Source organism: Tamandua tetradactyla, chromosome 8, assembly GCF_023851605.1.
Source record: "Tamandua tetradactyla isolate mTamTet1 chromosome 8, mTamTet1.pri, whole genome shotgun sequence".
In the NCBI taxonomy this organism is placed as follows: domain Eukaryota; kingdom Metazoa; phylum Chordata; class Mammalia; order Pilosa; family Myrmecophagidae; genus Tamandua; species Tamandua tetradactyla.
Genome location: NC_135334.1, coordinates 83,004,348 through 83,027,020, shown reverse-complemented (window position 1 = coordinate 83,027,020; position 22,673 = coordinate 83,004,348). Strand labels below are relative to the sequence as shown.

Genomic DNA, 22,673 nt, shown 5'->3' with positions numbered 1-22,673 from the left:
TAGGAGACATAGCTATCTGCAAAGCTGAAGAGCATAATATGCATATCCTTTTGTATTCTGCTTTTCTTTTAATACCATGACTTTTTTCATTTATCTTCTTCCCAGTCTTCATGATTATTATGATTTTTAACAGCTGAAGAATAATTTTTATCTCCAGTATGCACTATAGTTTGCTAAAATCTTTTCTTGCATATTTTGTATCCATTTTTGCTTTTTTTGTGTCCTTTGATATTAGAGATAATGGTGCGATGACCATTTGAGTATTTATAGTTTTTTTTCTTCTATTGTGTAAGTTGTCTAGGATAAATTCCCAGGGGTGAGATTTTTGGATTACTAGGTATGAACATTTTTATGATTCATTTTATGTTGCTACTTTTTTTCCAAATAGATTTTACCAATTTATGCAGCATCAGTATGTATAGGTTCCAATTTCTTTTCAGCTTCACCAGGCTCAGTAGTTTTTGTTCGCTTTTCTCAGTTTTTTGATATATGACATTTAGGAAGAAATCTATAGGACTACAGGTGGGGTTGTCTTCTGCACAAAGTAAAAATAATGCAGGGATTATAGATTTCTAGGGGTCTTTCTGTGTTGGATATATTTAAAAAAATCTAATTGTAATACATGGCAATTAAATTCCTTAAAGCTCTCTTGGAACCCACACTAGAAAACCTCACTACTATTAATTGTGAAGAAAGGAATGCTAGGATCAATGGCACAAAAAAGAGAAGCTTAAATATTTGGGCTTTAATTTAATTTTAGAGAATAAAATTAGTGGAAAGAACACAGAAGCTTGGGTTCATTTCTTAACTATTTTTACTGACTAGCTCAGTGATATGGAAGAAACATCATATTCTTTTGAATCTCAGTTTTCTCATCTGTATAATAAACAAAACTGAGATTGCTTCATTTATTTTATAAATAAATGTTGAACATGTACTTATTGAAATATTGAACATGTTCAGGCACTATATATAGGTGGCAGGCAATGAGGGGCAGGTACAATGGTGAACAAAAAAATTTTGCCTCTAGGACTTTGTCTAAGACAGGAGACAAGTAAACTAATAATAATTTCACATTCAAAACAGTCTGGCCTAGAGTGGGTTCTCTTTCAGTTACTGGTATTTCTCTCCAAAGTGAGTATTATTTTGAGGCATTTGTTCCCTAATACCCATGTAAACAGTCTTTGAAATTCTTACTCCCAGTTTAACGTGGAATGACCTTGCTCTGTCTTTCCTTGGTAAAGTCAAAGAAATTCAGGTAAGCATTTCCTTTCTCTCAGTCCGGATATAGGATGTGCAGGAGGTGGTTTATGAGCAAGGTATTTATGAGGTTTCCTGTCCTTCCAAACTTTGAGTTGCTGTTTCATTTAGTCCAGGTACTCAAAGCAGGTCACAAGTTCTTTGCTCCTGGTACATTTTGTTTGATTTATGGTATTTTGTTGTGTGTTCTAACTTAATTGGTTGCCAACCTTTTAAAATTAAAATAAAAATCTAGATTTTTAGTGTCTTGAAAGACTATTTAAGATTTGGCAACTCTGGACCCACATTCTTTTAGAATGTGGAGCATTTAACTCATTTAGACTGCCTGGCGCCTGTAGGCATTTGAATTGCTACCCCTGGTTTAAATATATTCCCAATCTCTATTCCCTCCACACTCTCCCAGGGTAGGGAAGATAGGAAATAGGGGGAGAAAGAACTAAATCCAGCAGCTGAAAAGCAGTTGGAGGAAGGGAGCAGAAAAGGGGCATCTTGACCTTCCTCCTTTATCCTCAGATCAGTGGCTCATTGCTTGGCTGTGCCTTTAATGTAATCTTTTGCCCTCGTGGGGTTACTCCAATTACTTTTCTAAAATAGAAATAGAGTACTATTTCCTTATATCCTTACCTGTGTAGTAACCACTGGCTGTGGGAAGCCATACCACCTCCCTGAATTCCGAGGATTGTTATACTCATTCCATTGGCAAGCAGTTTTCAAAGTGTGGTCTGTAGACTTAGGGGGTCCCTGAGACCCTTTCATTGAGTTCATAAGGTTAAAACAATTTTCCTCATAATATGAAGATATTTATTTGCTCTTTTCACTGGATTAACATTTTCACTGATGGTGCCAAAGCAATGGTGGGTAAAGCTCTGGTGCTTTAGGCATTAAATTAGTCATTGTATTCTTTACTGCCAGGCACTTGCAGTTAAAAAAAAGAAAGGCAGTTTTACCTAAAAATGTCCATGATGAAGCAGTAAAAATTTCATTAAATCTCGATCTTTGAAAAAAATATATATATATACATATATATGGTATTTGTGTGAAGAAATTGGAAGTATACAAAACTCACTTCTGCGTATCAAAGTGAGAAACAGCACTTTTGCTATTGCTGTTTATTTGAGTTGTGAGTCTTTTTTTTTTTTTAATATTATGGAACACCAGTTTTATTTCAAAGAAGAACTGACTAATTATTTAAACTTGGGAATTTGGCAGACATTTCTCAAAAATGAAGTGAAACTGTTACTTCAAGGAAAAAACTGATAGTATTTGTTGCCAATGATAAAATTTGAGCTTTTGATAAAAATTTAGAGTTTTAGAAAAATGTGATGAGATTGGAGGTGTTATTAAGGAGTGTGATTTTTTTAAGTTGGTGAACCAGTATTTTCTAAATAACCAATGCTATGTTAAAAAAAGATGCCTGAGTAAAAGAGCATCTCCAAGTTCAAGATAGACCAGTGGATTTTAATGTAACAGAATAAGAAAAGTTCACTGATGTGGTTTCATATTTTACCTGACAACTAATCTTTAAGACACTCCATTTGTTGAATTTTGGTATAGTATTAAATAATATCAAGAAGAAGATCCACAATTATAAGGCTATTAAAAATTCCTGTATTTTCTAAATATGTATCTGTGTAAAGCTAGATTTTCTTTCTGTACTTCAGACAACACCTAACAGATTGACTGCAGAAGCAAGTATGGGAGTCCAGCTGTCTTCTATTAATGCAGACATCAGAGATATTTGCAAAAAATGAAAAAAACAATGTCATTTTTCTCATCTTAATTTTTTTTAAAAATAGTTAATTTTTCTTAAAAAGTAAGTTGTTCATTTTACCATGTAATGGGCTTATTTTTTTAATGAATTAATAAATATTTAAAATTTTTCTCAGTTTTAATTCCTAATATGGTAAAAAGCAAAAGATATAGTGCACATAAATCAAATCTCTTTGGATTATCAAAAATTTTAAAACATAGTGGTGAGTCACGACCGAAAAGTTTGAGAACCACTGATCTAGTGAAATAAACTTGGCCATTCTTAAATCTTCAAGTAGAGATTGCCCTTATTCCTACTGGGGCTGCTGCTATGGCTGTTCTCTGAGAAGTAACTGTCCTTAGAGCTCCAGAAGGAATCAGAGGTGCAAGCCCACATCCATAATTTATAAAATGGCACCTTGCTAGGCCCCGAGGCATCCCGGCCTCTCCCAACCCCATCACCATCTCTCCCTAATATGTTTAGCTCTCAAAGAATTTGAGCTAGAATGAAATTTTCCTCAAACGTACGTAAATACAGAACCTCTGGGTTGAATTAAATGATTTTTTAAAAATAAGTACAAATGTAAAACTAGGTACAAATTCCTTTTGCTTTTAGTTTTCATGCAATGATAAAACTGAACATCATTTACAAATTATTAAAAAACTACAATAACAAAATTAACAAATTAATAGTATTCATTTCATATGATAGATCAAATTTTGCTGAACTAAATAGCCACTGTGACTTAAATGTGGTGCTGACTGTTATGGCTAAGTTTGGCAAACTTATGCTGCAATGACAATGATCCAATTTCGCCATATCCTTTTTCTGTTCCAAGTACTGTGAAACAGTGCTCATGAGTACTACAATTCGCTTGGCAAGAATGCATCATTTACAAATAAAGTCTGTCCTTTTCTCTTCTCTTTAGCCTGAGACAAAGTAATACTGCACAATGTGAACTAGCTCATAAACTCTTAACACTGCCCTTAAAATATCCTTGTGGTGGATATGTAGAAGATCCAAAATATTTATACTTTGTAAAGCTCTAGTATTAGAATGAAACAATAATTTGAAAAATAACTGTTGGAGAGAACCCATAAAAATATGTTTGTGGACCTCAGTTTGAGAAACATTTCAATGTTTCTTAACTATTTTCTCAAACCTCAGTTTGAGAAACATTTCAGTGTTTCTTAAGTATAGTTCATAGTTTGCATTAGTTGTGCTTTTTTCTCACATACCACTCAATTACTCAACCTTGTAATAGTGTAGTATAGTTCATGGAAGAACATTTTATATTTGTACTAACAGTCATCGTCACCATCCCCAGCTAGGTTCGCTATGTTATATGAACTGTCTTCTCTGTGTTCACTGTGTTCTGTAGCTTTCCTTCCTGTGACATACACAACCCTAAACTTTTCCTTTCAACTATAGTCATGCCCATAATTCGCCACTTTTAGTTACACTCGCAATAACAACCTCTATCCATTTTGGATTTGAACTCTTGTCATTTACTATCTCTGTCCTTGTGTAGGTTACCCAAACCCAGTTTCCTCTGCCTGTCTGTCAAGGTTTTAATGAATTTGTGTAAGTATCATAATCCCTCTCTCCAAAAATGTTTGTGAGGATTGAGTTAAAGTATGTAAAGCACCTGGCATTAACTTGACAATTAAATTTCTTTCTCTTTTCCAAAATTAAATCTTGGATCAGTGATTTATCTACCAATGAGGTAAGGCACAGGTGGTTCTGGGGCACTTTTTTATTGTTGTTGTTGTTGATAGAGAAAAACGTCTGCATATAATGTGCTGTTTTATTTATTAATTTATTTTTAATTTTGAAACATAACAAAAACACAAACATTCTTACAATATGATCGTTCCATTCTTGGTATATAATCAATAACTCACAATATTATCACATAGTTGTATATTCATCACCATGATCACTTCTTAGAACATTTGCATCAATTCAGAAAAAGAAATAAAAAGAAAAAAACTCATACATACCATACCCCTTACCCCTCCCTCTCATTGACTGCCAGTATTTCCATATACCCAATATATTTTAGCCTTTGTTTCCCTATTTTTTTCTATGCTGTTTACCACTCCCTTTCATTGATCGCTAGCATTTCAATCTACTAAATTTATTTTCTAACATGTGTTCCCATTATTTATTTATTTTTAATCCATATGTTTTACTCATCTATCCATATCATAGATAAAAGGTGCATCAGACACAAGGTTTTCACAATCACACAGACATATTGTGAAAGCTATATTATTATATAATCATCTTCAAGAATATGGGGCACTTTAAAGGAAAACCTTTTTAAGAAACACACAAATCTAGAATTGATCTCCAGGCTTTGTTTTTCACAGTGGAGATTCTGAACTGTCTGGGCCTAAGTGAGAGATTGAGGCATGAGCCTCCAGCTTTGGGGAGGGATCTGACCTGAACCTCTCAAGCCTTGTTCTCTGAGGCGTATCTAACCTGTCCAGGATCTTCCTCCTCCCCAAAGAAATAAATCATATTACTTTGTGCTTTACTTACAGGGAGTGGAGCTTGCTCGCTCTACGCGCTGTTTCACACCTGAGGATGTCAATGGAAAAGCCCCAGCCCCGGGCTTGGGCGTGGGCACAGACATGGGCATGAACTTTATGGGGATGCCATACTGCCCTAGGAGTGGACAGATGAAGGCCATGGTACCAATCTGTTCACTGTGCCAACAGGACCTGCAGGGTGTCGGCTCCCAGCTTCTACCCTGCCAGCATTTGCTCTGTAAACACTGCTTCCAGGGTTTGATTCAGGAGCTGGAGCAGATTGCCAACGATGGTAAGTACAGAAGTACTGCAGGTCAGTCTCATTCTATAAATAGGTCTCTTTCTGTTTCATAGGAACTGAATTTCATGTGTAACAAGAATTAGAATTTAGATGCCCAAGGGACACTCATCTCTGAAAGGAATTCTTCAGGGAATCTGCGAGACAAAGCAAATCCTTATGATGCCTAATGTATGTTTTGTAAACTGGGGCTTTTCATGCTTGGGATTTCCTTAAAGTGGTGGCAGACTACCCTGAGAAGGTTTTGATTTAAGATTTGACCGACTCCCCAGATTTAGAGGACATGCCTTAGCACACTAAACCGCTAAGGCAGAAGGAAAAGGGTTGGGCTCTTAAGGTTGCTCAGGAACATCACACTGACTGGTGACGTATTCATCAGATAATCTGCTACCCAGCAGGGAGGAGCTAGTGTCTTGCTCCTGAATGCCAGGTTTCCTAGGAAACAATTGCATTGAGAACTGTGAAGTCCTTTGAGATAGGAAAGGAACCTTGTCCCTTATTTTTCAGTATTCTCACATAGGGCATGTAACAGAGGTACAGTGAATATCTGTTGAATGAATTTGTAGCATTTTTGTTTGTTTTGTTCTTTGCAGTATTTCCAAAATGAATCTTAGCACAAGTTTAGGCTTTCTTTGAGGCATTAGGTAGCATTGTGGGTAAGCTTTGGATCTGGGTTTTGAGCCCTTTGTAACCTAGAGCAAGCTACTTAACCTCTCTGAGCCTTTTGAGAATTTGTGGCACAGGAAAGACGTGGTCTACTTTGATTTTTTAAATTATTTGATTTTTAAAGTTATGGTTTGAAAATTTAGTTCTTCCCTAAGCTTTTAGCTGTAACTTACAAATCTTATTATTTTATTTACAAATATAACAAATTTTAATAATCATTTTTTTGGGGGAAGCATAGTCCAGAAATTGAACCTGGGTCTCCTGCATGGAAGGGCCAGCATTCTACCACTGAACCACCCGTGCACCCTAACAATCACTTTTAAAGGACCTTTGATAAATATTTGAACCTATTTATAGACTCAGTTAATTGTTCATATGAATTGCATACGTTTTCTTTTAAGTATTTCAATTGTCTTTCAAATGCACCTTTCTAATTAAGGAACGCTCGGAAATGCAACAAGTTAAATATCTAAATAAGGTGAATCTTAAAAATCTCTTAGAAGTTCCAGTACTGTTTATACACTATACAAAATTACAAGTTTAAATTAATTGCTTAATTATGTATTAAAATTGGGATCACAAGGCTTATCTTTTAGATATGCAAATATGTCAACTTCTTTTAAACATAACAAGTACTTAAAATACCAACTATTCACAGACTACTTTTAATCAGTCCTAATGTTTAATATTATACATAATTCCATATCTTCCTACTGTTAAAAGACAACTAAGGAAATCATTATATTATTTCAAGTAAGTAATAATTTCTATCCCCGAGTGTTACTAGACAAAAGTGATGGGTTCTCCACCTGGTGCATATAATAGCCAATCCATGACACTAGGGTTTCAAAGAGAGAAAGAGTTTGTTTCATGTGAAGCAGGAGATCAGGTGGCCTGTTGGCCTAAAAATCTGTCTCTCTGAACTGCAGTAATTCTGATGGTTTTATAGTATTAAAAGATAGGCAGGTTTCAGAGTAATAAATACAGTGGTTCAAGAAGATGAGTTTAGAGATCTAATTATTTAGCATGCACAGATTGATTACGTGCTTAGTCACAGGACATATGTAAGAAAATGGCAGCCTTAATATGATGGGCATGATTTTTAGTATTATAATATGGTATAGGTCACTTACAGATTAAAGTTTAAGCTAGTGTGCATGTCAGGCAGGTCCATTTTGGTTTGATCCAGCTTCGTCTATCAAGATAACCTTGAAATTGGGGTAGTTTAGTTCTGGGCTGACTCAGGGCCCTTCATTATAAACATTAGGGTCTGTCTTTAGTGATCATAAGTCTCTAAAGTGGAAAAACTGGATAAAAACAAGTGAGGGTCAGTCACAAACTTTTATAATCACAAGCGCAGGTACAAAATAAAGGCTATATAGTTTTATAATCATTATCAGAGATCTAGGTAGCTGAATTACAGTTCAGAGATGTCTTGTATTTCCCTCTATCTATTCTAGTATAACAAAGTAAAAAGGAATATCTATCTGATTTGGTAATTATAATCATCCCCTAAATCCTAGCTTTTTGGTTACATGAACACTCATTTAAGTTACATGAGGTTACTTAAATCAGAGAGAACCCTAACTGGGTCAGGATTCTTGCCTGCTACAGATGCTGATAGGCCATGATGAACCCTCTTTATAGGAGTTATAACTGTATCCCTACACTTTAAAAGAGGGTAATTGAGTTCCTGCTTTTTCTTTAATCAAAATTTTACTGAAATATAATATACATATAAATAAGGGCACAGATCATAAGTAACTGCTTAATGAATTTTCACAAAATGAACACACCAAGTAACCAGCCTCAGACAAGAAATAAAAGATTCCTAGAACTCCATATGCACCCTTGTACTTCCCACCAAAGTTAATCACTATAAATTAGGTTTGCTTCTTTTTGATCTTTGTAAATGGAATCATGCATAAATGTATTCTTTTGTGCCGATTTTTCGTTGTTGTTTGTTTTGTTTTGTTTTTTTGCACAACTTTATTTTTCTGAGATTCAATCATTTTTTGAATCATCGTTGTAGTTTATTCTTATTGCTGTATTGCACTCCACTATATAAATATACCTGTTTTTATATTACTTCTAGTATAGATTGTCTCAGAGTTTTAAAAATCAGATCATTTCCTAATTCTTCTGGTTCATTCTCCAGTTTCCACTGTGACTACCTAATTTTTTCAGTGCTTTGTTTGTTTTGCATTTATTTGGCTCATTTAAGAGTTTTAAAACGAACCAATTATGCCTGTCGTTTAAGACTGTTTAATTCTAAAGTCAGAATACTAAAGCCATACTGGTGGTAATTATTAGAATCACAGTTTTGTTGCGAAGCTATTCTAAGTGCAATGGAGAGCTTTTGTGTCAATTTACTTAGGCATCTAAGTGTGAGCCCTGCTTTGCCTGCCACTTAGGTATATAAGGGCAAGTTACTTCATTTCTCTGTGAGTTTTCTTGCCTTTAAAATGGGGATGATCTGGCCATTAGAGAAATGCAAATCAAAATCACAATGAGATATCATCTCACACCCACCAGAATGGCCATTATCAACAAAACAGAAAATGACAAGTGCTGGAGAGGATGCGGAGAAAGAGGCACACTTATCCACTGTTGGTGGGAATGTCAAATGGTGCAACCACTGTGGAAGGCAGTTTGGCGGTTCCTCAAAAAACTGAATATAGAATTGCCATACGACCCAGCAATACCATTGCTAGGTATCTACTCAAAGGACTTAAGGGCAAAGACACAAACGGACATTTGCACACCAATGTTTATAGCAGCATTATTTACAATTGCAAAGAGATGGAAACAGCCAAAATGTCCATCAACAGACAAGTGGCTAAACAAACTTTGGTATATACATGCAATGGAATATTATGCAGCTTTAAGACAGAATAAACTTATGAAGCATGTAATAACATGGATGGACCTAGAGAACATTATGCTGAGTGAGTCTAGCCAAAAACTAAAGGACAAATACTGTATGGTCCCACTGATGTGAACCGACATTCAAGAATAAACTTGGAATATGTCATTGGTAACAGAGACCAACAGGACTTAGAAACAGGGTAAGATAATGGGTAATTGGAGCTGAAGGGATACAGACTGTGCAACAGGACTAGATATAAAAACTCAAAAATGGACAGCACAATAATACCTAATTGTAAAGTAATCATGTTAAAACACTGAATGAAGCTGCATCTGAGCTATAGGTTTTTTTTTTTGTTTGTCTGTTTGTTTGTTTGTGTCTTTTTTTTACTATTATTATTATTTTTATTTTTTTCTCTATATTAACATTCTATATCTTTTTTCTGTTTTTTTGCTAGTTCTTTTCCTAAATCGATGCAAATGTACTAAGAAATGATGATCATGCATCTATGTGATGATGTTAAGAATTACTGATTGCATATGTAGAATGGAATGATTTCTAAATGTTGTGTTAATTCTTTTTTTTCTTTAATTAATAAACAAAAAAACAAGATCTAACTATATGTTGTCTGTAAGAAACCAATGTGAAATCTAAAAACTCAGATGTTAAAAATAAAGGGATGCCTGTGCAAAAAAAAAAAAAAAAAATGGGGATGATGATAATAGTAACTAACTTATAGGATTGTTATGTTGATTAGAGAGAGTATAAAGATGTTTGGATTGCTGACACAGAGAGGAGAGAGATGAAACCAGACCCAGACGTTTGGAGATGTTAAGAAAAAAGATGAAACCCAAAGTGTGCCCTGAAGAAGCTATGTGAGGACCCACAGACACTTGGAGAGATAGGCACTGGAAACAGGAATTGAAAGAGCCATTTGAAACCAGAAACTGGGACAGAGGGACAGCAGACCTTCTGCTTGTGACAGAGGAACTTGGACGCAATCTGCGTTTCTTGAATGAAGGTATCCCTTTGTTGATGCCTTAATTCAGACATTTTCATGGCCTTAGAATTGTAAGCTTGTAACTTAATAAATCCCCTTTGTAAAAACTGATCCATTTCTGGCATATTGCATTCTGGCAGCTTTAGCAAATCGAAACACATTGCCCTGTCTGTTCTTCAAATTAGAGGTGCAGAGCACATTTTTCAAGCACCTACTGGTTGACAGACACTATATTGGGCATTTGTACCTATATTATCTTTTTAAAATTTCACAACAACCCTATAAGATAGATATTATTCTCATTTTATATATGAAAAACCTGGAGCCTATGGAAATTTAAGGTCTAAGGCATCATAACTATTAAATGTCTGGGAAGGCTTCAAACTCAGGTCTATCTGTCTTGAAAGTTTGTGATCTGCACCATAGCATCTTACTCAGGGGCAGGGTCCACCCGCACCTGGAATCACTGAACTGATGGGGGAGACCATGGAGAATCTTTGAGGAAAGAACCAACCCTGCCACCTGAGCTATCAGGTGCAAATCTTTAGTTAATGGAGCCACAGCCTAGTTGAAATTCTCCTCCAGAAGCTCTAGCACACCAGGAAAATGGGTCTGGATCAGTTGTTAGGCTTTGAGAAAACCAGGCTGGGGAAGGGTCTTCAAAAGCTAGTGAATGGCACCAGAGCAAGGATTCACTGGGTATGCAATGCCTTACCCATGCAGTGAGATGACTGGAGCCATAGACTCTGTGCAGAAGGATTGGATGTTGGATATGGGTCTGCTTAGCCAATGAAAATATATACTTGGAGTATTTGCTTTTAAGCATAATTGAAAATGGTCCCAGGTCAAATTCTAGCTGGAAAGTTGTCTACTGGGTCCCCAAACAATATTTTAAATAAATGTAAGCTCTGTAGGGAAGCTGACATTTACTATGTGCAGGCTCTGTCTTAGAAATTCTCAGGTTTTTGTGGTTTTATTTGTTGTTTTAGGGGAGAAAATGCAGTTGAATATTTCCTTCCCCGTATGAATAAAAGGAACATAATTCATTCTTTCTCTTTTAATCTACTGTAAGAAAACTCCTGGCCTGGATTCCTTGATTCAGAGATCCAGATTCCAGAGTCTGCTTGTTTAGTATTTTACATGCAGTTGTGGGCGATGTACTAGAGATGTGGAAAGAGTCCTGGTCTGAAAGTCATAGCCTCTGGAATTCTAGCACTAATCGACTAGGTGATCCCGGATCTTCTGTGATTTTCAGAGCTGGACTTAATGAGTTCTAAGAATACCAGATAACCTTCTTAGCCCCATGCCTCCTGAAGTGACAGCATGTCCCTTGCACACTACTAATGCTGAAAGGGGGAGCAATCACTCTCCCTCAGTGGGCAGGCCTTTGGGGCTTTGGGATGATCTAAACAGAAGGAACTGATGCAAGATGCTACAACCTCAGAGTCAGAAAGGGAAATGACTCTTATCTTAATGAGCAGTTCAGCTGGAGGGGCTCTAATGGCCTGGGGTGTGAGTGAGAGACGGGGAGTGAGATCTCAGCAATAAGAGCTTTAGAGAAAAGGTAACTGCTGTTTGCTAGTTCCAGGTACTGAACATTATGTCCAACCTTTGGGGTCTGTGGTGGGCAGTGACCCACATCTCTTCGGTGGAGGGCAGGCTGCTGAACTAGGCTAAGCCGAGTGTGCAGCAGGTGCAGAAGCTGGCGCTCTGGAGCCCTATCAGCAGGGTGACTTTTTTCTTCATGAACAGTTTCCTCACCTTAATTGGCTCTCTAGGGCACAGGAAATTCAGAACAGTGCCTGTTACTGGGAGAACAATTCCCCTGGTGATGGGAAGGAGGCAGGCTATGTTTTGGAGGATTTGCTTGCTGCCACTAGAACTACTTGGAAGGCTATAGCTAGAATAGATTGGCTAGGAAAGTGAGTTCAAGGTGGCTACAACTGGTAAATAAATGGGGTCTTGGAGGGGCCTCTTGCCTGCTAGAGCTCTCATTTGAGGGGAACCAGTCATGGTTAAGGGCTGTGGAGGCTGTAGAACTAAAAATGCCCTTAGAGTTCATCTCCAAACCCTCACCACATTATTGGAGCTAAGGAAGGGCTAGAATCCTGCTGATGGTCACATAATTGGACACTTGCAAAAGCAGAACAGAAATCTAGCTCTCTTGCCTGCCAGACCAGTGCTTGCCTTGGCATGGACACTAGCAGAAACTGCAGACCTACTTCTCTTGGTTCCCTGTCTCTCTACATGCCCACTTAGAAATGGCCTTGTATGGAGTGTGAAAGTTCATCAATCCTTGGACTGACTCTAGGCATTTGGGGTGAAAGGAGAGAGTGGTGTCTCCTGGGTCATTAAGGATCTATCAGATGAGATGTACCTAGACTCATCTTTTCTGTACCTTCTACATCCCCTGTGGGTACAGTTTTTGCCCAGAAAGTCTGTTTTACTGTCATGTGTTTCCTAGGAGCATGGGCTCGGAAGGCCGTGTATCCTTCTCCAACCTGAGTCAGTCAACTGGTTCTTATGCTCAGATTCTGAATCTCTATTCTGATCTGTTACTTGGCCCTGCCCCAGAGTCCCTGGATCCTTCTGTCTGATCTCAGTTTATTCTCTGTTCTTTCTTGGGGTGATATTTTTCTTGACCTCATTTCACCTATTGCCTCTGTGGGCTATTCTACCAATCCTTTGTCTTCAACCCTGATCACTACCCCTAGATTCTGGGCTTCCGTTTCTAGCTCCTAAAAGCTTCCCATTTGCTTTTAATTCCAAACAGAAACTTCTTAGCACGACCTTTAAGGATCTTCACAATTTGTCCCCAAGCTAATTTTATACTTATTTCCTGCCAATCTTCTATATTTTCTAGCCTTTCTAATGTTTCCCCAAAGAGGCCCCACACTTTGACCTCTATATCCTCTGTTTATTCCCTCTTCCTGAAATGCCCTTTCCTTATTAATACCATGCTACACAAACCTGAAGGTCCAGCTCAAATGTGACCCAGAGGTATCAAAACTAGTGCCCACAGGGATGGGGTGGGCTTGGAATCAGTAGGATTTCCATTACCAGAATTGAGCCCCAGCGAGTAAGGATGGAACAATTTAATTGCTTTAAGTCAGGGGTTAGCAAACTTTTTCTGCAACGGTCAGGATAACAAATATTTTTGACTTTGTTGGTCATACAATCTCTGGCACAACTGCTGAACTGTACCATTGTAGCATGAAAACAACCATAGACAATGCAGAAGTGAATGGGCATAAATGTGTCTAATAAAACTTTATTTACAAAAACAAATCATAGTTTGCTGAACTCTGCATTAGGTTCCATCTGGGGAAATTGGGTGGGTTTGAACCTGTGTGTCACATCAAGCAGGAATAGCTGTGCAAGAAAAAGTAAGGGCCAGAAAGATATGGAGGAAGGGAATTCCAGGTAGGGAATAGTATAGATGAGACTCACAGAGGAGAGGGCAGGGCAAATATTAGGAACAGGAAGGAGTTAATTTTGGGTGGAATATTGGATGCTTGAAGGAGCGAAGTGGGAACTCTTATTTGGAAGGGAAATTTAGAGTCAAATTGTGAAAGGTCTCAACCAGTTTAAGCTATTCTGTAGACCTGGGGGAACCACTGGAGGTTTTTGATCTGGCATATAATCAAGTCTATATTTTTTAAAAGCTGTTCTGGCCCAGTGAGAAGGATGATTGGAGGAAAAGGATGACTGCAGGAAGACCTACTAGGAGACTATTGCAGTTGTCCAGAGCATTGTGTCCTGACTGTTGGACGTTGGACCAGTGCTGATCTGTATGCCTAAGAAATCCTTGGGAAACTTGTTAGAAATACAGATTCTGGGTCCTACACCCACATCTGAGAGATTCGGAATTGGTGAATTTAGGATTTCTAATAAATCCTCCAGATTTGGAAATCACTGATCCAGGCAGGGGAGGATGGAGATTGTATGATTGTGATGATTGTGATGAGGATATGATTGCCAGGGAAAATAGGGCATAAGTAAGAGGGAAGATGACAACTGCCCTCTTCTCCTATTGCCTGTCTTTGTTCATTCAGACCCATCCACTTAACTCCTCTATCTTCACAGACCCCATTATCCCAATATCCTATCTTAGTCATATTTCTGGTTCTCTTTGGACACTTCTGTCTCTTTCTTTTTCTACCTTCATTCAGGATCCCATTAATACTCAACTGGAAAAAACTCCTTCCTGACCTCCCTATCTCCAGTCCACCAAGATAATCATAAAGCCCAGCTGTTATTCTCTAGAACCTTTTCTGACTGCCTTGACTTTAGGATAAAGGTCAAGCTTCATAGCATTCAGAGCACTTTAGGAACTTACCATCCTGCCAAACTTCCAAGCTCCTTCCCTGTCACTCCACCTCATCTGATTGCTCTTTGCTTTTGAAATTATCCTGTACATGCAGTCTTGTCCCATCCTGACGTCTTTCCTCCAACACGACCTTGTTTTCCCTTTCCTTTTTTTTTCCTCCCTGCTTGTATGTGACTGTGCCTTCCTAGGGAGTAGAGCTAGTTGCTAAGGGACACCTCCCAGAACCGTTGTGTATCAAAATGTTTGTCTTCTCTATCTGAAGTCCTAATTCTCTGCCTGTGACGGACAATTGGTCACTATGGCAACTGACTGTGACGTCACAGGATAAGGACTTCAGGTGAAGTGGCAGGAGCAGGTGAGTGTATAGGAGACAGATTTTAATGTCTGGTGAAGGCCACCCCACACCCTCCTTTACTGCCGGGGGCATGGAGGGGTATCTCTGGCTCCTGCTGATTTTTAAAATTATGCGGTAAGAGTGTGTGCCTGGCATCTGCGTGCTGCAGCAGTGTGGGGCTGACAGAGTGTGTCAACTTGAGTTCTGGCTGTGCAGGCACTGCTGCTGCATGAGCCTGTTATTCTATTCTGGATTGCTATTTTGAAACCCAGATTGCATCATTCTTCCTACGTATAAACAGGGGGTCCCCAGGGCCCTGCAGCTACTCAATTCTCCACCAACACTGTTGTTGTGATGAGCTGTATTTAAATGAGCTGCCGGATCGGGGCAGATTCCAGCCTCTCTTGAGCACTGTCATTTTGGGGAACATGGAGGGCTGAAGGATTTTTGGATCGAATCCTAAAAGGCTGAGAGTGATGGCCTCCTGAGCTGTGCAGAGGGCGACAGAGCTAGTTCCTGAAAGTTGAAACTCTCGTTTTCTTCTGAGCTTCTAATCCAAGGCACCCAGAGGATTAGGAAGGAGATGCAGCTAGGAAGAGAGTCGCCTCTTTGAGGTCTCCCTCTTGCTGTTCAGTTTGGGAAAATTTGCTGCAGAGCCTTCAAGATAAACAGGAACAGGAGGAGTCAACCAAGCCCTTTCTTGCAGGAGCGTTCTCAGGTGAGCTGGAGCAATACAGTCCTGGCTAAGGATGCATCAGAGAAAGGAGGAGAGGACCCAGTCTTCCCCTTCTACCCCTAGTACCCAGCTTCCTGAGATTTGGGGCCTGTAGCCCAGCTGGCTGCAGGGTGGGTGATTGTTGAATGTTTGGTAGCACCATCCTCTGAGACCCTCGTGGTCTCACCTGTCGCTCTTCCGACTTCTCTCCCAGGTACTGCTCTAATCACAGGGCAGAAGGGGCCAAAGGTAAACCTACTGGCAGCCAGGGGCAGGAGCAGCAGCCACCTCAGGGGTTGTCTTGAAAAATCTGTCTTTCTAACAGGGACCAGGTATCTTGGGAGTAGGTGCAGTGTGTTTCTTGAAGGTGGTACTGCTCTGAGTTACAGGTCAGAGGAAGGCTTCAGGGGCTTTTGTGGTGGGGGCCTTAGCTGATTCCCAGTATACTTGGGAATACCCTTGGGTGGAAGTTTAGGACTGATTAGTGAGGATGGCCAGCTTGTCAGCAGATACAACCAGAATGCTTTTTTTCATTAAGTAAAGACTGACAGAGGTATAGGGAGGTAGAGTGTGTTATCTGTGGCCAGAGAGGTAACCAAGAACTGCTTAGTGGTGCAAGGCACTAACTATGTTTTACAAGAGCTCTGTGATTTTTAGCTATTCCCCATCCTCTCTTTGGGCTTCCTTGTCACCATGTGTATGGTGAGGGCACTGGCTAGATGAACAGTAAAGGTCTGTCCAGCTTGGGTTCTGCAGGTAGAAGCTGGCAGAGGAGCATCCATCTGCTCCAGAGGATGCCACTTCTCTGTTGGGGCCAGAGCTTGGGCCTCAGCTACAATGTTCAGGGACTCCTGACAGAAGCTATGGAACAAAGGACTTCCCAGCTTTCAGAGGGTTGCTCTGGGCTGGGCTCCAACTTATACACTTGGGGTATAACTGTTCCTATCTGGTGGCCTAAGCTGATGCACTGTCAGCTTTGTAAGCCCTCCTTGAGTTTCTTGGAGTTTTTCTTCCACATGTTGGTGTGGTGTCCTTGTTGCCTTGGCCATGCTGTTCACATCTGAAGGGTGGATTAGGACCCCCTCCCTTGCTGCCTCCCTAACTCCTGGACTCAGCACACCTCTCCAGGCCCCAGCAGCAGTCATTGTAATGCCAAACCTAAGGCTGCATCCTAGGCTTGTTCATGGGTCCTTCAGTTGAACTGGGAGTTAGGGGAGGCAAGATGTGTCCTCTAACTTAATGGCAACCCCTAGGGTGGCTGAGTATCAGGACACCCTTTTGACTATTGAATATCTACCCTCTTCTCTGCTCTGCCAGAGGGGAAATATATCACAGCTGCATTCAGAGTCTTAACTTCTTGGAGCCTCTTTTTTTTTTTTTTAATGTTTTTTATTGTAAAGTATAACATATATACAAAGCAAAGAAAGAAAAAGCAATAATTTTCAAAGTACACTTCAACAGATTGCAGAGTTTGGTATGGGCTACCATTCCACTATCTCAGATTTTTCCTTCTAGCTGCTCTAAAACACTGGAGGCTAGAAGGATTGATACAGTGATTCAGCAGTCATACTCATTTGTTAAATCCTGTTTTCTCTGTTATACCTCCTCCTTTCCCTCTGATCCCTCTCCCAATCTATAGGAATATTTAGGCAGCACATAATGCTCACGTTTTCATGTTGAAGAGGGGTGTCAACACTAGAGGCTAGGGGGATGTAATCAATCAATAATCTTGAAAAAGCTGGATTTCAGAATTTATCTGACCTAGGAACCCTTCAGAGATTATAGGTTCCAGGAAAGCAATTAAGTGTGAAACTTTTATAGAGTCTCAGTTCGAGCCCTAGGTGTTCTTAAGAGTCAACAGGAGTGATGTTGGTCGGGGGTTAGCAAACTGTGGCAATTAGCACTATCTAACTGAAGTTTGCATAAGTCTAGCCTTCAGAATAGTCTCTTGACTCTGTTTGGAACCTCTTTTGAAAACTGGGCAAGTTCTACTGTCCCAGTCTGACTTTCTTAGTTGCATGAGACTGGGGAAAAGGCTATCAGGTTCAACCAGAGGATAAGGGGTCCTCTCTCTTAAGGCATTGGAAAATTTTAAGAAATACTGAAACCCAGACCCCGCCTCCTAAAATTCTGATATATTTGGGGTGGGATGTATACTGGATATCAGGATGTTTAGTTCCTCATGTGATTAAACCATTCAATGAAATTTGAGAGCACTGCTGTAAAGATGAAAACTGTCCTCAGATTTATTTTCTCCAGGGAAAGAAACTCCATTTCACTTGCCTTTTCTCAAATGTTGAATTTCTTAAAACTTAAAGCATACTTGGGCTGGTTCCCAGCTCCATCTAGATTCCTGAAGTCTAGGTTATCATCAGAGTCTGATTATTATTATGGAATATTTTTTTAAATTTATAATCAAATTTTAATTGTCTTTATTTACAATTGAATTAGAGAAGACTATAGTATAGTAGAAAGGATATGGGTTCTCGAGGCAGACAAACAGACTTGGGTTTAAATCATAATTCTGCCCCTACTTTGTATGATTTTTGATAGTTGACATAATTTATCAGAGCCTCAGTCTCTCCAACTATAAAATGAGGATAATGCCTACTGCTTGAGATGGTTTGATGATTAAATGAGATACCACATATAAAGTGCTAGGTGCAGGGGGTCCTAGTAAACAGATGTAAATTTGTCTCACATCTCCCAGGGACTAGAAAGGCTGACTCTAGTGAAAGATGGACAGAATGTCCTCAGCTTTCGGAGCTATTCTCCCAAGCCCTCAGGCTCCTGGGGGCATCTCTGGTACCTGTAACCTCTTCATTCTGGGGATGGTGGTGTGACTTTGTGCCCTGGCTCTGATTTCTCAGAATTGATGTCCCTGTATATAAGGTAAAAGCTCAAGGCTGTTACTCTAATAATTCAATTAGGAAAAAGCGAAATGTCTAAATAATATTTTATATGAGTTAAATATGTGTTTATAACCAAAATAACATTAAATGTTGTAAATAAATGTTTGGTTATTTTACACATAGCCTTAGCTCTAAAATATACAAGTTCAAATGATCTAAAATAAAACTTTGATTTGATGTCCTCATTGAAAATTGGAGAATCCTTTCAAGAAAAAGATCTTAAGGTTGACATAGCTTTATGGAGGTTAGGGATATTCTGAGGGAAGAGAAAGATATTTTCAGTTGAAGAGGTTGTCGCACAAAGAGAACATTTGTCCTCTGTGAGATCCCCATTCTGAGATCCCCAGCCTCTGTGGAACTGTGCTTACAGCTCTGCAGTGATTACCTCTACTGTCTGCTGCAGCTGCCCATTTTCAGAGAAGATGATCTTTTAAATCCAGACATCCCTTCAGACACATGCTTGTCCCCTGACTTCCTGACAAGAATGGTAACCAGGCTGCCATTTGATTGTCTGTCCCTTCACATCTTGCTCAGGAGAACATTTCTGAAGCCTGATAGCAGTAGGTAGAGTGTTAAGGTTGGATAATCCATACTTTCCTGCTATTTCTGTTCTCCTCATTTTAAGTATGTAGAAAGTGAGATTCAAAGAAATGGGATGAAATGCATTGCCCAAGGGTATGCAGTCAGATGTGCCCAGGGTTTGGAACCCACATTTCCTAATTCATATCCCTTCCTAAACAGCATACCTCTTCACTGGATCGGGTCTGATTCCTTTATAATCCAAGGCTGGCTTTTTTTCTGTCACTCAACAAACTTCAAGATGGCTTCTTACTACATTCTTACTACGTTATGAGTACAAGGAATACGCATGGAATACATAAACCCGAAAGAAATGTAATTGTCCAGCCTGCTAAAATATCATGCAGTATCCTTTAATACCAATTATGAATTATTTGGGATTCAGATAAATGAATAGATAGTTACAATGCAATGTAATAGCGTGATACTAGAAGGATGTTCAGGGTGCTATGGGAGCCCAGAAAAGGAAATAATTAACTCATCCAGGGAGAAATCAAACCCTGCTCATCGAACGTGGAATATTTGAGCAGGTCTAAAAGGATAAATAGAGTTATCTGAAAGTGGTGGGAGGAAGAAAGTATTTGGGGGAGCGGTGGCAGGGTGGGGAAAACAGACAGCATTTTCAAAGACACAAAGTCAAACAAGGGTTTGGTATATTCAGTAACTAGCAGAGTGGTCTGGCATGACTAGGACAGAGTGTGTGGCACGTGAAACTAGAGAGCAATAAGGCCTGTTTGGAAAGGGCCTTGGGTGCCAAGCTGAGGATTTCAGCCTTTAAGGACAAGGGAAGTGAAGGATGTTGAATGAGGCCCTGTTTCCCCTATTCAATTCTCTCTCTTTTTTTTTTATTCTGTTAATGAGCCTATGTTTGTTATGGCCAATGATTGAGCATCAGGTACCAGGGAGTTGGAAAGCTTGTTAAAGGCATTTTCAGCAATTAGAGTAGCATCTCTGTCCTGAGGATGGATGAGGAGAGTCTCCCCAGAGCGAACCAAGTGGAAGGGAGAAACAATCACCCAATTCCCCTGAATGATGTCGCCTGTGGAGGGCATCCTTCTCTACCTTTGGCCACTGTTCTTGGCAGAGAGGAGAATATCCAAGAGATTCCAGATCTAATTCTGTCATTAAAGCCCACGGTTCTGTGAAAGCTAGGGGAGTTTGTTTTGGGGAGGAGAGTTTTAAATGATTATTTTACATGATTTTGTGGATTGGGTGGGCTTGACTTTGGCTACATAACAAACCACCCCAAAACTTATGGTTAAAATAACCAATATTTATTTAGTTTATGATTCTACAGAGTGATACTTTGGGCTGGATTCAGCTGAGTGTTCTTCTGATCTGGACTAGGCATGTTTTTTTTTTTTAATTTTTATTAATAAAACCAATCAACATGCAACACAAACGTTATTATGAGCATTCCATACTTTGTGTGCAATCAGTGGCTCATAATATCATCACAGAGTTATATATTTATCACTATGGTCATTTTTCAGAACATTTATGTCACTCCAGAAAAAGAAATAAAAAGAAAAAAGAAAATAACTCGTACATACGATACCCCTTACCCCTCCCTCTCTTTGACCACTAGTATTTCCCTCTACCCAATTTATTTTAACGTTTGTTCCCCCTGTTATTTATTTTTAATCCATATTTTTTACTCATTTGTCCATACCATAGATAAAAGGAGCATCAGAATAAGGTTTTCACAATTACATAGTCACTTTTTGAAAGCTATGTCATCTTAAAGAAACATGTCTACTGGGACATGGCTCTACAGTTTCAGGCACTTCCCTCTAGCCTCTCTAATATACCTTAAACTAAAAAAGGGTTATCTGTATAACGCATAAGAATGACCTCTCGAATCTATTTGAAATCTCTCAGCTGCTGACACTTTATTTTGTTTCATTTCTCTCTTCCCTCTTTCAGTTGAGGTTTTCTCAATCTGTGGGCATGGGTGATCTTGGCTGGGCTCACTCATGTGTCAGTGTTCAGCTGGTGGATCATCCAGAATTGGCAGGGTTATGATGGATGGCCAAGGAGGGATATCTAAGAAAACTGAGGTGTTTCTCTACATGGTCTCTTCTCTTCCAGCAATCTAACCTGGGGGTGTGCAGTCTTAGAGTTCTAAGAGCAAGAACAGAATTATGCAAAGTCTCTTGAGGTCTACACTTGGAACTTGTCCAGTGTCACTTTTGCTGCATTCTTTTGGCCAAAGCAAGTCATGAGGCCAGCGTTGATCAAGGGATGGAGAATAGACTCTTACCTTTCGATAGGAGGATTACAAGAAGATGGATGCAGAAAGAGGAAATATTGGGAACACTTTTTCAGTCTACTACTCAGGCTACCGTGACTTTCATCACCAGGGAGAGTTGATAATTGTAGTTATTGCCTTACCACACACAAGTGGGATATATGGAATCATTCTAGTTCATAGAAACTAGATCATGCACTCTCTTACAAGTATTGTCTAGTTTAATCCTCAAAGCAACTATTATTTTTCCTTTCTGTTGTACATATAAAGCAACTGGGGCACAGAGGAGTTAAGCAAGGTTCAGTGGCTTGGCCCAAGATCATGGGGTGTTAAACCTGGTATTTGAATTTGTGTTTGTCTTACTGCAAGTCTAGGGTAACTTCAACTGTATCAATTTCTGTTTTGATGGTATGAGGCAGAGAAGATGGGGGTTGCTGCATTCACTGCCATAGCTAGCCCCTTTCCAGGCCATCCTCATCCTTGGGCACAGTCACCTTGCCCTATCCAGGAAGATTACTTCCTTGTTGCCAGGGGGCTGACTGCTCTTTAGGTGGGCCTGATAAGTCACTAAAGTGCCCAGGGGGCAGTCTCATGTCCCTTAACAATAAGATGTCTGGCTCAGAAACCCATTATACTGAGGAATGTGTCGGAGTCTTTTGCATTTCTCTGTGGGTAATGGTGGGTGGTCAGAGAGGATAGTACAGGATGTGCACAGGTAAAATATACATGTATGTGGTGCACTAAAAATAGACTAGGCAGAGATAGCCTAGCAAACAATCTCTGAGCTCCAGAGAGCAGACTGATTGGTGTTGGATATACCAAGGGAAAAATACCTTCTTGATTAGCAGACAGGGATGCCTTGCTTGTTTTTTGACTAGTATCTCCTGGAATCCCATAAAATCTGAAATCTTTAAAGTAGTCGTGCTGCATGGTAACTGTAGTGGCTAGAGCTGTGCCCTAGGCTATACTAACCCTCTGGATTTAGGCCAGTGGTGGGAGCTAGGCTCTCAGAGCTGTGGAATAGGAATGGGTACAGCAGGAAGGCATCTTACTCTGGTCAGAACCAGAGCAGGGTTAGGCCTGTAGAAGCATGGCTTGTGGAGAGGGGAAGAAACAAGGACATGGACATAAGGAGACCAGACAGGCTATAAGGCAGACCTCTACAGGGATGG

General features: G+C 39.5%; 1 protein-coding gene across 13 annotated transcripts in view; it reads left to right on the top strand.

The window, feature by feature from the left end:
• The window catches only part of TRIM66 (tripartite motif containing 66), a 63,865-nt gene that overhangs the window by 2,763 nt on the left and 38,429 nt on the right, over positions 1 to 22,673 (top strand). For 3 of the 13 annotated variants that reach the window (XM_077113914.1, XM_077113916.1, XM_077113915.1), the window contains 3 exons: positions 4,542 to 4,594; positions 4,718 to 4,736; positions 5,560 to 5,839. In XM_077113914.1, coding sequence (XP_076970029.1) covers positions 4,542 to 4,594; positions 4,718 to 4,736; positions 5,560 to 5,839 — 352 coding nt within the window. The other 10 variants (XM_077113923.1, XM_077113920.1, XM_077113919.1 and 7 more) reach the window with 8 other exon arrangements.